We start from the raw sequence: 14,969 nt of genomic DNA on the forward strand, positions 1-14,969 counted from the left end.
CCCGCCGTTACCCCGCGATGTCGCTCGCGCTGCTGAGCCTGGCCGCGCTGTGCTGGGGTGCCGCGTCCCCGGAACCGGTAAGCCCCCGCCGCGCCCCTCTCCCATGTTCTGGCCTCTGCAGCCCGAATCTGATGGCGCTCGACCCGCCTGCCCATGCCGTTCCAGGGCGTCTGTGGACGGCCACCTGGAGAAGGCAGGTCTGCACCTTCGGTGCAGCTTCGATAGGCTTCAGACCTCCATCGGCCGGGTGCTCCCAGCCGAGCAGGCTTAGGCGCTGAGGCTGCTTGAGTCAGAGGCGTGGGAATCAGAAAGGCCTGGGCTCAAGTGCCACCGAGTGTTTTTGATTCAGTCATTTGTATTCACCGAACCTCGGTGTCCTCATCTGTAAGAGGAGGGGTAATAACCTAACTCACCTGCAGAACAACCACAACGCCTGCAACGCGGTGCACAGAGCCTACCTAGCATATCCTACGTGCTCGATATTCTTCCTGCTTGGGTCTTGGGGTCTGTTCACCTATGGGGCAGAAGAACTGCCTCTCCATCGCCACCCACCTTTTCTGCCATGTTGATTTATGAACTCACAGACAGGTTTCCTTTCTTTCCCAGTGCCTTGAAGGGTTGGGGGAACCTTCTGGGTCTCAAAACCAAAAAGCTTATCCCCAAAATAGCATTCGAAATTAATCTCTCTGCCTTTAACTCTGGTGGTAGTGGTTAAGTGCTACAGCTGCTAACCAAAAGGTATGCAGTTCGAATCCACCAGGCGCTCCTTGGAAACCCTATGGGACAGTTCTACTTTGCCCTATATAGGGTTGCTAATGAGTCAAAATTGACTGTACGGCAGTGTTTTTTTTTTAAATAGCATACAGCATAAAAGCATGATGGTACTTGTTGATGGTTATGAAAAGACAAACCTCATTCACTACCCAGAGGTCTTCGCTTCCTTCTTTGCCATTTGCCTCAGTTTGGGGGCCCCTTTGGCCTTTTCCACCAGAGGAAGATATCACTTCCTTTGCCTTAGTTGCTGTAAGGCCAACAATTGAACTCTGTAAAGTTTAGAGCCCTTGCTTTGCTTAAAATTTGCCTCATCAGCCCTTTGACAAGAACTCAGCTAGTTTGCTGGTTTATTGTTTAAAAATATTTCTGAGGATAACTCTTGGAATTCAGCTTTAAAAAAGACAAAGATGACAAAGATGAGTGACTGGTGACCTCGCCCAATTCCAGCTTACCCAAACCGTCAAGTCTTGTCCTCTGTACGAATGGCCTGCAGGCAGCAGCAAACCTCCTCCTCAGGCTCACGGGGTGGCGGGGGGCGGGGGGGGGGTGGTGGGCGCGGAGAATCATTGTCAGCATCCATGGGCCAAAGCTGACCGCCCTGAGGTGGAGGTCAGACTTACCTCCACCCTCTGTTTTCACCAGTTCGGACACTAGCTGTCCCTCTCTACTTCTCTGCTGGGTTCAGTAACTCGTTGCAATGGCCACCCAGACAACACAGTTATGGAGTTTATTAGGGAAGTGGTCAGGATCAGGAACAACTGTGCATACAGCTCTCTGATCGGAACAGCTTCTTCTCAGCTGTGCCTGCATGCAGGTCTCTCTTTGGCCGTCAGCCTGGCCTCTGCTGGGGCAAGTGTTAGAAAGCTCTTTAGCTCCACCAAGAAGCGCTGGGGGCACCCCCCTGCACCAGTAAGCCTTGGCCCCAAGGCAATAGCACACCCACCGTAACCACCTTGCTCCATGAGCCAGGAAGCCCACTGCACCATCTCACACCAGTCTCCTGGTTCAGCTGCCCATTTCTCTGCTGCCACTTCTCACCATCATTCTGTCTCTGTCTCCTGGGTCTAGGAGGTTCTCAGCACAGGGATCCCAGGTCCGAAGAATGTGCTCTGCTTCTGTCTCTTCTGCTCTGGGATTGGCTGTCTTTTAAGCCTAGTGTGATGCCAAAACCGACCAATTCCCTAGGCAGGGTTCCATACACGTTATTTGCATGGTCCCGCTCCCACATTATCCCATGTTATTAGAATAGTCCCACCGAATCACTGTATGGGAGTCACAAAAACTATGGCTAGGAGGGCCATATTAAGTAATTCACTGAACCACATCCTTTTTATCTTGCCAGGCATATGGAAACCCCGAGGCAGAGAGGAGTCAGGTCCCAGACTGGTGGAATTACCACAATGAGTCTTGTCATTGGAACTTAGTGCTGCCTAAATTTATAGCTTTTAGGTTCAGTATTTTATTCCAAAATAATGAAAAAGTACTCGTTATTTTTTCTTATGACAAGATAAGGAGCCACGGAGGTGCAGTGGTTAAAGTGCTTGGCTGCTAACCAAAAGGTAGGCAGTTCAAACCCACCAGCCATTCTGCGGGAGAAAGATGTGGCAGTCTGCTTCCGTATAGATTTGCGGCCTTGGAAACCCTATGGGACAGTTCTACTCTGTCCTACAGAGTTGCTACAAGTCAGAATCAACTTGTCGGCAGTGAGTATGGTTTTTGGTTTACAACAAGAAATGTGGTTACGTCCAAAGGGTTTACTACTGGCCTTTCTTGGATACTGATATTTAATTTTTTGAAAGGTCTTTAAAAAAGGTAACATGCTGAAATCACAACTACATGTGGTTTTCTAAATAGCTAAGGCAAGTCCTTTTGTATCAGATGAGGACTATTTTAAAGAGCGAGCTCAAGGAGGCTCCATGGGCTGAATTCTTAGATTTCTTCTGTTAATCTTCTGAGCACTGCCAGTTCTTAACCTGAGCAAACTCAGCTAATACGTCAGACTGTCCTGAAAACCTAGAGCTAAACATGGGAATGTGAGGGTCCTTCATGGTGGTCTGGAGTCATCCCTGCTTATAGTGGAGAAGGCCAAGGCCCTGAGAGTTGGGATCCACCTCTGGCGGTTAAGTGAGGTGAATGGCAGGCCTCAGGGCTGGGTGTACTGCAGGTTAATCTCTGGTCTCTCACAGTTTGCCTACCATGGGGAAACTTAGTTGATTCCACACTGTGAACTGGAAGCAGCTCATCTTTTCTTTGAAAGTTTGTCACTTGTGTATTTAAGGTAAAAAGAAGCTTGTGGTTTTTTAGCACTCAACATGACCCTTGTTTTCTTTCTCTCTTGCAGACTATTCAGTGTAGCTCTGAAAATGGTAGGTGTGTTAGGGAACAGGTAATTGGGGTTCTTACACTGAAGGTACAGTTCGACTCTTAGGGGGCCGAATCCAGGCAATAATAGGTCCTCGGCAGCCAGGCGCAGGGTGAGCCGTAGCTTAGTTAGCTGATGTGGATGGAGCCTCTGTCCACACAAGGCAGAACCCCTGGGGAACAAAGAGGTGGTTCAGATGGGCCGGCTTCTGGCAGGAACGGAGGCATTGGCAGGGTGGGAATCCTCATGCCAGGTGAGAAGGATGCCTGCCCCGCCGCAGAAGGAAAGCAAGTGCTGTGGGAGGGAGACCGCTTAGAGGTGAGGACAGGAAGAAAAGGTTATAGAAGGTGGGGTGTTTGAGATGGCAGTGTGTGAAGAATGGGTGGGCTTCTGCCTAGGAAATGTGGGCGGGAAGAGTGAGCTGGAGGAGATGGCACATACGTACATACGTGTGCATACACATACCCACCTGCACACACAGGCACTTAGAATGGCCCTGCAGGGCTGGGCCGGGAGGTTGGGAGTATTTCTCTCAGGTCAGCAGTCACCTCAACTGTGAGCTCAGAGAGAAGGAGGGGTGGTGCCCTGGGGGTGGAGTTGGATGGGGCGGGTCACCTGGAGGAGATGGCACTAGCCAGGCCGGGAAGGGGAGTGTTATGGGGAGTCTGGCCTTTCCCAGGGCCGTCACCAGAGTGGAAGGTCCATCACGCTTTGACCCCAGGAGACTTGCGGGAGCTCCGAGTGGAACCTGTTAAAACCCGTGTTGCACCAGAGGAGCATTCACTTTTGATGAACATAAGCTGGATACTCCGGGCAGATGGTAAGTTTGCGTCAAAGATGAGGCCCAAGGGGTCTACTCAAGCTGAACATGTGCAGACTACAAAAAAAAAAAAAAAGGCAAACCCACTGCTGTCGAGTCGATTCTGACTCACAGTGACCCTATAGCACAGAGCAGAACTGCCCCACAGGGTTTCCAAGGAGCGCCTGGTGGATTAGAACTGCCAGCCTTTTGGTTAGCAGCCGTAGACTTAACCACTGCACCACCAGGGTTTCCTGTGCAGACTGCATGACCCGCTGATCGCATTCCTAGGCATATGCTGTTGCTGGGTACCATCGAGCTGATTCTGACTCACAGTGACCCCATGTGACACAGCAGACTGCCTCACAGGCTTTCTTGGCTGTAATCTTTACAGAAGCAGATTGCCAGGTCTTTCTGCTGTGGAGCCAATGGGTGGGTTCAAATCATCAATCTTTTGGTTGGCAGCCAAGCCTTTCACCTTTGGCACCACTGGGGCTTCTTCCTAGGTGTATACCCAAGAGAAATATGTACATACATGCACCAAAAGCCACATACCAGAAGGCTCATAATAGCACTATTCATAGTAGTCAAAAACTGGAAGGCACTCATATGCCCACCAACAATAGAATAGAATCCAACACAGCAACGAGAATGAACAACCTGTACTACACACAGCAATATGAATGAGTCTCAAAAACATAAGAGGCCAGACTCAAGAGTTCATATATATACATACTTAGCATATGTACTTAAATTCAGATATATCATTATGATTCCATTTACAAAAAGCTCCAAAACAGGCAAAATTAATCTAAGCAATTACAAGTCAGGATAGAATTACTCTTGGGTGTGGAGGAGGGGCGGAATGGAAGCACAAAGGGGAACCTGGGGGTGTTGGAATGTGCTGTTTCTTAACCTGGTTACCGATTATGTGGGTGTGAAAATTCATCCGGTGGGCCATTTGTATCTGTGTACTTTCCTGTATGTATGTTACACTTCATGGAAGAAAAAAGTTATGACCAAAGATGATTCCCCCAAGCTAGGAAAAGCAGCTGCTCAGGTAGTGGGTTACTTTCCACTTCCTGAAGGGCGTCGTGAAAGTCTTAGCATTTCCCCAAGATTACACGGCAAGGCAACTTGTGGTTTCTCTCGAGGAGCCCATCCTGCATCAGCTGGGTCTTGAAGGAGTAAGCCCTGGAGAGGTAGGGAGTGGGAGGAAAGGGCATTCCAGGGAGAGGGATCAACAAGGACAAAGGTACAGTCAGTACTGGCATGGTTTGGTGAGGACATCCGGGGGGGGGGGTGGTCTCTGCAGGGTTCCCCAAGGCAGGCCTCTTCCTGTTAAAAGGCCCAGGACATTGCAGGGCTAGAGTCTCCTTTGCAGGTGTCCTGTGAAGTCCAGGCTCATCTGTGATGGGGAAAGACTTTGTGCTTTGGAATTGGCAGCCATATTCGCCAGTGACAAGCTTTGTAGGCAGACTTTGGCAAAGTTCCTTGACACCGCCCAAGTGTTACTTTCCCCAACTGTAAATTGGGGACAGTAATAGTGCCTACGTTTTAGAACCGCCATGACTATGAACTGAGATGAGGCATACAGAGTGTGTAGCATCAAGTCTGCCACATATCAAGTGCTAAATAAACCACTGCCCTCTCGCCTGTCTTGGCAGCCAGCATCCTCATGTTGAAGGCCACCAAGATCTGTGTGACCAGCAAGAACAACTTCCAGACCTACAGCTGCGTGAGGTGTAATTACACAGAGGCCTTCCAGAGTCAGACCAGACCCTCAGGTGGCAAAGTAAGCACTTTCAGGCACTTGGCTAGACCCTTTGCGGGGGGAGCATGGGTGATGGCCTGTACAAACAGGCTGGGGGCAGCTACGACACAGAGCTCGGACCAGGATTCCTGGGTTCGAATACCACTTTGCTACTTCTCTGCTGTGTGCCCCAGGCAAGTCAGTATTCTGGGCCTCAGCAAAGCGAGGAAAGTTGGATTTTATACTTCTCTGATTCTAGGGGTTTCACTGGCAAATCGTATGGGGTCCATTCCCTAAATAGATGTAACAAGTTTCAGCAGTGGGTTAAGGAGATAAAGTATAAATGAGAAGGGAACACACAAAGGGACTGCTGCTGCACTGCACAGCGTTTCAGAAATTCAGGGGTTCCTTGCTTTGCCTTTCAGTGGACGTTTTCCTACATAGGCTTTCCCGTAGAGCTGAACACAGTCTATTTCGTTGGGGCCCATAATATCCCCAGTGCAAATATAAATGAAGATGGCCCTTCCTGGTCTGCGAATTTCACCTCACCAGGTAAACATCCTCAATTCTTGTCATTCACTGTCTTGCTGGGATGCTTGCTATGTGGTTTGGTACAGAGCTCCTGGGGGCTCTGTATACAGTGTTTGGCCTTGCCAGTCTCAGCTTGCTCATCTATAATATGGACACAATAGTACCCCCCCCCACCTTGCTCACAGAGTGGGGGTGAGGATTAACTCAGGACGGATAAAGGAAAAAGCCTGCTCTCCGTTCCTGCATGCCCGGCACTGTGAAGTACTTGATATGTGTCATCCTGGTTAAGCCTCCCGACACCCCAGAGGTTGGGAAAGACCCCTTTTACAAAGGCAGAAATTATGAGGTTATGTACCTTGCCCTGGGTTCACACACAGTAAAAGTGAGGCTGCCACTCAAACTCGGGTCCTTCTTGATCAGTGCACTTCAGCTCCTCTTCATGCCATTTCGCGCAGTCTGCTCCAGGCCTGGCTCTCTGGTCTGCTGTTTAACAGCATGTGGCTGGTTCTTTGAAGACCTGTGGCCTCCACCAGGCTCTTCCCCTGAGCTGTCCATGAGTGGGAGCGTGGGACTGAGTTGAATGCTGGGTTTTTTTACCTGTTCTATGATACAGGAGGAAACCCTGGTGGCATGGTGGTTATGTACTACAGCTGCTAACCGAAACGTTGGCAGTTCAAATCCACCAGGCACTCCTTGGAAACTCTATGGTGCATTTCTACTCTGTCCTATAGGGTCACTATGAATCGGAATCTCCTCGATGGCAGCGGGTTTTTTTTAATGATACAGGATCACTTCGTTACTGTCACACCTGAAGTGTCACACACAGGACTGCCGTGAGGATGAGCCAGGATAATGCATGTGAAGGGCCCAGCACAGAGCCAGGCACAGCAGCTCTCCCTCCACCCTATCTGGATCTCCTGCTTGCACCCTAGTCCCTCTTGTCTCTCTCAGGTGAAGCACTGAAGCATCAAAGCCAAATGGCAAAGTGCCACTTGGTTGTTCACTGAGATTGTGACTCAGGGAATTCTTGGTGCCATACAACTTAGTAGACAAGTTCCCAGCTTTCTGGATGACACCATTTTTTTTTTTAAATAAACTTTTTATTTTGGAATAATTTTAGATTTACAGACAAGTTGCAAAACTAACACAGAGTTCCCATATAGCGCTTACCCAGTTTCTCCTGTCGTTAACATCTTACATTACCATGGTACTAAGAAGTCAAAACTAAGAAAACACACTGGTACATTACTATTAACTCCAGACTTTATTTAGGTTGTATCTGTTTTCCCATTGACATCCTCTTTCTGTTCCAGGATCCAGTCCAAGGAACTGCTTTGCACATAGTCGTATCTCCCTAGTCTCCTTGGTGACAGTTCCTCAGTCTTTTCCTTGTTTTTCATAACCTTGTCTACAGGTCAGCCAGCCATCCTGTAGAATGTCCCCCAGCCTGGGTTTGTCTGATGTTTGTCTCATGACTAGACTGGGGTTGCGGGTTTGGGGAAAGAACAGCACAGAACTGAAGTGCCCTTCTCATCACATTCTATTGGGAGGCACATGACATCACTGGTGATGTCAACCTTCATCACTCCATCGAGGCAGCGCTTGCCAGGCTTTTCCACTGTGAAGTTACCATGTTTCCCTTCCCTGGCTCTGTTCTTTGAAAGCCAGTCACTAGTGCTACCTGACCCTGGATGGGGGCGGGGGGGGGGGTGTTGTAGAGGAATAAGCTCCACCTCCAGGAGTGGGGAGTATCTGAATATATTACCAAACCCCACTTGTAAAGGATGGCCGGGTTCTATTCAGTCTCTCGAGTCTTCACCTGGGGGCCATAGATGCTGTTTGGATAGAAACAAAAAAAAAAAAAATTTTTTTTTTTTTTTTATAGAGGCTGTATTTAAATTAGACTCTGGTTATCACTTCATGGGCAGGTGACTGTTTGATAGTAAAATGTTGGCATCCCACATAAATGCGTTATCTCACATCTGGAATGTTTTGCTAGTTCATTACAGGTGTGTAAGCATATATGTGTGCACACTTGTTGCCAAGGTATGGAGGTGGAGAAGACATCCCTTTCTCTAAAACAAAAACTTTCATTCAAATTTCCAGGCTGCCTAGACCACATAATGAAATACAAAAAGAAGTGCATCGAGGCAGGTGAGTAAACAGGGCATTTGCTCTGTTATTAGAAGGAAGCCATAGCTTGAGCCAGGACAGCTGAATCCGTCATGTTACATGTGAGGACACAGGGGCCCAGTTATTTATCCAAGGCACTCAGGGAAGGCAGAAGCTCCTGGGGTGCCCGACTCCCCGAGTGTTCTTCCCAGTGAATTCAGCAGCCTGTCTGGAGAAGGACAGACTCTTAGTAGGCTTATGGAGTGGAGCAAGGTGACATGAAACTGCCTTTTCAGGATACTAAGTCCCAAGGGTTCAATTTCCAAGGAGTTGTATAAATTTCTGGGTGATATAGAGGGTCACTGAGGCTAGTGGTATTTAGGGGGATCGGCACCCATCTTATAGGCACCCACCCACAGGCCCCTCTTTGCACTGTGTCCCACTGAGCTGCAGCATGTGTTCTACTTGTGGCAAGTGGACTTGGAGCTCTGTGCTTCCTCTCCTGCCTCCTACCCACCGAGAGAGATCTGTAGTGATGTGAGAGTTCTAAGGGCCTTGATCAATCCTAGCCCTGAACTCCTAAAGACATTTCTGAGCGACAGCCTGAAATGATCTCCTCGGTGAGCAAAACTATTATTCATCACGTTCCTGGAAACTAACCCAGTCCTTATTTGCAAGTCATATGAATGAAACAACTGACTTTTTCAGGCAGAGTCAACCTATCAGAGCAGCCTCTAAGCCATGAGGCCGTCCCTTATTTCTTCACGTCCAGTAAAGCTGGCAGAATGGTCTGATGGATGAAGCTCCAGAATGTTCTAGTAGTTGTAGTGCTGATCCTGAATTCATTTGCTCTATGATCTTAGACATAAATGCCCCCTAACTTGTGAGTCCTTCTCCCCAGCCTGGCAAAGAGAAAGTACTGACCCCAGCCTTTGACTCAAAACAGATGTCAAGAATAGAAGTGAGTAGTAGAATCTAATCCATGGTTCCTACCACCCTCAGCCCAGGGAAGCTACTTTTAGCTAAGCAGTGACTTGGGGCTCCCAAACTTTCTCAGGCAGCAGGTACTTTGAGATTCCTGAAGCAATGATAAAAGTGTGCCGTGTAGTCAGGTCCCTATCTCTTGGATGTGTGACTGAGAACTTAGATTTGATGTCGTAAAGTCCTTTGGGGATTTAAAGAAAGATTAAAAGAGTCAGCAACTCATCTATGGGATTATCTCTTGACTCATAGGAAGTCTGTGGGATCCAAACATCACTGCTTGTAAGAAAAACGAGAAGATGGTAGAAGTGAATTTTACAACCAGTCCCCTTGGAGACAGATACATGGCTCTTATTCAAAGTAACGCTGTTCTTGGATTTTCGACTGTGTGGACGGTATCTTCCCCCTCATTTCCTTAGCATCAACCTCCAGCCTTCCTCACCTTATTGAAGAAAAACTTGGACACTCCAGGGGAGTGCAGATTTTCCTCACTTACTCTTGAGAGAACAGAGGATTGTCCTTTGACAGATTAGAGAAGTCCCTGTGGGCATCTTTGGAAATGTCACTGTGAATCTAATATCAACCAAAGGTAGCAGTTTCGGAAGTACGAAATGAGTCCTTATTCACACATGGTCTAATGAATTAAAAGTTGGTTTGGGAAGAATGGCTCCTTCATTGGCAGTCCCTGATCTGTTCCCTCATTTGGCTCTTAACTCTTTTGTCTTGCTAATCTGCACAGAACAAGCTAACCCGGACTTCTGTGGTGATCCCAGTCACTGGGGAAAGTGAAGGTGCTGTGGTACAGGTAGTTTAATGAGGTTCTTTGTGGAGGGGAGGGCACAGGAAGACTGGTCCACCATTAATTGCTTTTGATGAGTTCTTTTAAGTTGGAAATTTCTCTAATTTGCCTCTGCCAGCAGTCCCACACTGAGGGACGTTGATAGGGAAATCCTTTGTCGCAATCTTCACAGGAAGCTGACCTTGCAGTTATGGTCCCTTTCACTTATATCAGCGACTGCTGACTTCCCAAAGTGCTTTAATATCCATTTTCTGTCACAGAGCCTCAGAGTTTTTCTGAGATAGAGTACCATTTTATTTCCCCAAGTGAAATAACGTGACAAAGGATTTGAAATCAGGTCTAGGTCCCAGATCAGTCTGTGAACTCTGAAGAGCAACTGCCTGTCCTCTCAGGCCTCAATTCACTCAGCTGGAGAACAGGAAGTCAGACCAGTAAATGCTCTCAGGTCTCCTTCAGCCGTTGAGTTTACAATAGGGGGACACAGAGGAGGGTCCCACTGAGACACAGCCACACCCAAACCCAAAGGAGTCAAGGGCCTTTGTTTCATTCCCTGGAACACAAAGACCACAGCAGAGGGAGCAGGCACCTGTCAGCACATTAGGACTGCTCCCTTTGCCAGGAACCTGAGACATTCCTAGACCTAGGGGACCTGCAAGTTTTAAGATGCTGACTTATGTTCTGCTGTTTTAGAGGAAGTATTTGTGTATGTATTAGCACATGTCCTAATCCTTTTGGATAAGGGAACCAACAAGTTAGTACAGAGCACAAAGTTTAGGTTCGGAACGCGGGAGTCTTAGGTGTTTCTGCCTCGGTTCACGGGTTTGGAATCTAGGGCTTTGTTACAGACTTTGACCAAGGAAAAAATGTCCTTTTAGAATGCCAGCAGTGGGGTTGAAACCAGAAAAAAAGGGAAGACAAATTTTGGTGGAAGTAAGAATAATATTGCCATTTTCCTCTGAAGCATGATGTGAACTGAGTCTTTTTTACCTCAGTTGGTTCCATATTTCCGTACTTGTGGCCACGACTGCATCCGACACAAAGGAACTGTTATGCTGTGCCCCAAAACAGGTTTCCACAACACTCTGGATAACAGTAAGTACCAACCATTGGTGTCCCCATTCAGTCTGCGGCAGGAGTGTATGTCTGTGGGGGTGTAAGGGAGAGAGTTCCTGCTATGTCTGCTGAGCTGGGTGCAGAGGAAGATGTCTCTGCCATCCCAGAGAGCCTATGGTCTGAGTGACCACGACCCTTTACAATGTAGGATATACAAAAGGGGCCGGAGGGCGGGGGTAAAGTACAAAATGGATGTTCAGAGTGCCACAGAATCTTCTGGAAAAAAGGACTGGGTTTATACAGGAACATGCAGTTCACTGCATTTTAATTTGATTCTCTTATCAGTCTCAGTGGTCTAGGCCTGCCTGTTACTGTGACGTGATGTGGTCACACGGCGAACATTTGGGTAACAAATCAGGAACAATGGCATCAGAAGACACACCTCAATGGTGCCTGAGAGCGGCACGTTCTGGGAAACGTCTCTGGATTAAGATATGTTTCAGTTAGTTTTTTCGTTACAGGTGGACAAATATTTCTGAACTAGCCCAGGTGTGGGTCAAAAGTTGGCAGGTGTTATTTTCAAAAATCTCAGCCAAACAAACTAAAGGCAATCCAGGGGCCTAATGATCCTGGTTATGGCTTCCTGAGCACTTCTGTGTGTGTGAGCCTGCCTGACCGTCAACATTCTTGGAAAGGAATGGCATTAGGCCCCCGGACCTGTCAGTCCAACAAGACAGCCTTTAATAAATGCCAAATATATGTACTGTGTATGTAGGAAATTGCACCAAGAATAACATCAGTTCATCAAAGAACAAAAAACTGAACATAAACTCTGGTTACCACACTTTGCGAGTGCCTGTGCGTTTGTGGAGTAAGAAATCCCAATGATTTTTGAGGACTGCTTCTTAATCTCCTGAGTCCCACATGTCTTTTGAGAATCTAATGAAAGATCTGGACAGTCTATAGAAAAACACCCAATAAAAAAGACCCCCATAGGGATCTACTGGCCTCAGGTTTTAAAGGGATCTAAACTTCTACAAGGTAGAGTAAAAATCTCAGTTTTCAAGTGGGAGATAAATTTGCTTTTCACCTGCTAAACTTTGTTTTCTCCAGACAGAAGGGTGTTGGGAGGCTGGCTGCCTCTCCTCCTGGCGGCTCTGCTGGTGGCCACATGGGTGCTCATGGTTGGAATCTATCTACTGTGGAGGCATGGTAGGGTTATAATTCAATTCTTAAAGAGACTTTAATGAGGAAATAATGCAAAGAGTGTTTTAAAGACAATTCCTGCAGAAGCAGTCACATTATGGCATTTCCCAGAGTCAGACTGCATTTATTTCATGCCTTAAACAAACCAAAACAAATCTTGTTGCTATCAGTTCAACTCATAGCAACCCCACAGGACAGAGCAGAACTGCGCCATATGGTTTCCAGGGAGTGGCTGGTGGATTTGAACTGCCGACCTTTTGGTTAGCAACTATAGCTCTTGACCACTGTGCCAGTGGGGCTCCTATTTAATGTCTTAGAGCTCCCCTAAAAAGATTGATAATAACTAAGTTGCAACTGCCAAGTACACCAAGTTCAGTGAGGGATCAGGACTGCCAGGTCTGGTGAGTGGCACCTGTCACATTTTTACCACTGAGGCAACTACACAAAGTACTGGAAAGGGCAAAAAGTGACTAATAATTGAATTTTACCTGTGATAGGTAGTCTATGCTAGTTCCTACTTTTTAAGGATAGTTCTTTTGGTTTCATATGCTCTGTAAGGTCCTTGTAAACTCTAACACATTGAATATACGAATACAAAAATCAGGGCATTTATATAGACACATGGCCAGAGGCTGACCCATTAAAAATGTAACTCTCCTTCACATGTACAAAATCCAATATAAACCCACCCTTTGAGTTGTTTGTGATGCTATAGATAGAAAACGATTAACCCAGCGTTCTAATGTAAGAAAGCCATATGGAAGCTTTATCTCAGGAGTACTTATGTCCAGCTGATGTTGTCTGACCTGTATTAGTTACAGTACTTTCATAGTTTCTGCTTTATAAGACAGTCTAGGGCAGAATTCCACAGGTAAGTCCCAGAGGTTGACATGGGACACCACTCAACTTTATGGAACTATAAGAAAACTCTGCCCCCTGCAGGCAGAAGATGGCACAAACAACTGAGTGTACCCAACTCAACACATGATGTGAAGGGCAGAGGTCACATCTCCCTGTTTACACGTAAAACTAAGAGTACTTAAGTTACAACAACCTACCTAAAACTAAGTATTTTAAGCCTAAAGTTTCTATGAATTTGAGAAGATACAGCTTGACCAAAAGGACCACGTTAGTGATAGGGATTTAGAAAACACATCTCTCAAAACATTTTTAAGTTTGAAGCATCTGTATTTCAGGCTATGTGTTCAAAAGGACTATCCGGGATACTTTCCTCCCTGTTTGCTGTAACAACGTCCCTGGTGCTCTGCCATCAGTCTCTAGTGAGGGACCGTTTATCAGCAATGGTTTGTGTACTAGAGTGACAGCCTGATGCTTACTGTGCATAGGTAACAAATGTCCTTGTCCCCCACAGAGAGGATCAAGAAGACTTCCTTTCCTGATACCACCCTACTGCCTCCCATTAAGGTTCTTGTGGTTTACCCATCTGAAATATGTTTCCAACACACAGTTTGTTACTTCACCGAATTTCTTCAAAACCACTGCAGAAGTGAAGTCATCCTAGAAAAGTGGCAGAAAAAGAAAATAGCTGAGATGGGCCCAGTGCAGTGGCTCACCACTCAGAAGAAAGCAGCAGATAAAGTAATCTTCCTTCTTTCCAATGATGTCAACACCACGTGTGACGGTACCTGTGGCAGGAGCAAGGGCAGCCCCAGGGAGAACTCCCAAGACCTGTTCCCCCTTGCCTTCAACCTCTTCTGCAGTGATCTAAGAAGCCAGACTCGTCTGCACAAATACATGGTGGTCTGTTTTAAAGATGCTGATACCAAAGACGATTACAGCGCTCTCAATGCCTGCCCCAAGTACCACCTCATGAAAGACACTACTGCTTTCTGCAAAGAACTTCTCCACATCAAGGAGAATGTGTCATCAGAGAAAAGGTCACAAGCCTGCCATAACTGCTGACTCTGCGTGTAGCACACCCATGAGGAACAAGAGATGTTGAAGCCTTCCTACGCTACCATGTTTCCCTCTGTAAGGAAAAAAGCATTTGTGATGATCTTGAAGCTTACCGTATAGGCTACTTGGACGGAAGATTATGTAGACTGCTTTATTTATTGTTTTCACAATAAGACTACAGAGGACTCATACTGAAAGTATATGCCTTAGTTTATATAATTTTTTTTTTTTAGTAATTATATTAATTCAATTTTTTATGGAAAAATAAAGATTAGCTATGATGGAAACCACGACCATTCTGACAATACAGTAATAAAGCATCTTCCAGCCAAACGCCCAGTCTTGAATAGTCCATGCACTGCACTGTAAGTAGAACTGGTTAGTTTGGTAACAGTCTAAGTTTAATTAATGAATACCAAGTTCCAGAAGCCTCTGGTCATTCACGCAATAGCTTATTGTCTTTAGGTGCCACTGAGTTGGTTCCAACTCATAGCGACCCTATGTACAAGAGAATGAAACACTGCTGGGTCCTGCGCCATCCTCACCATTGTTGGTAGTTTGAGCCCACTGTTGCAGCCACAGTGTCAGTCCATCTCAGGTCTTCATCTTTTTCGCTGACCCTCTACTTTATCAAGCATGATGTCCTTCTCCAGGGACTGGTCCCTTCTGATAGCATGTCCAA

The 14,969-nt window shown here is 46.8% G+C and overlaps 1 protein-coding gene across 3 annotated transcripts; it reads left to right on the forward strand.

Moving 5' to 3' along the window:
• The first annotated feature begins 7 nt into the window (after positions 1 to 7).
• Positions 8 to 14,676, forward strand: IL17RB (interleukin 17 receptor B). Of its 3 annotated transcripts, none has more exons than XM_049862943.1 (11): positions 8 to 77; positions 3,116 to 3,140; positions 3,858 to 3,956; positions 5,603 to 5,730; positions 6,114 to 6,240; positions 8,326 to 8,373; positions 9,565 to 9,707; positions 10,052 to 10,117; positions 11,104 to 11,203; positions 12,278 to 12,376; positions 13,743 to 14,676. In XM_049862943.1, exons 1-11 carry the CDS (start codon positions 18 to 20, stop codon positions 14,291 to 14,293), a joined length of 1,446 nt encoding a protein of 481 aa, XP_049718900.1. In that variant the 5' UTR covers positions 8 to 17; the 3' UTR covers positions 14,294 to 14,676. The 3 variants fall into 3 exon arrangements, with proteins under 3 accessions (XP_049718900.1, XP_049718899.1, XP_049718901.1); XM_049862942.1 differs by having other exon boundaries at positions 17 to 77; positions 3,816 to 3,956; XM_049862944.1 differs by lacking the exon at positions 8,326 to 8,373 and having other exon boundaries at positions 17 to 77; positions 3,816 to 3,956.
• Positions 14,677 to 14,969: the final 293 nt, after the last annotated feature.

The sequence above is a fragment of the Elephas maximus genome, chromosome 20, assembly GCF_024166365.1.
Source record: "Elephas maximus indicus isolate mEleMax1 chromosome 20, mEleMax1 primary haplotype, whole genome shotgun sequence".
NCBI classification, from domain to species: Eukaryota; Metazoa; Chordata; class Mammalia; order Proboscidea; family Elephantidae; genus Elephas; species Elephas maximus.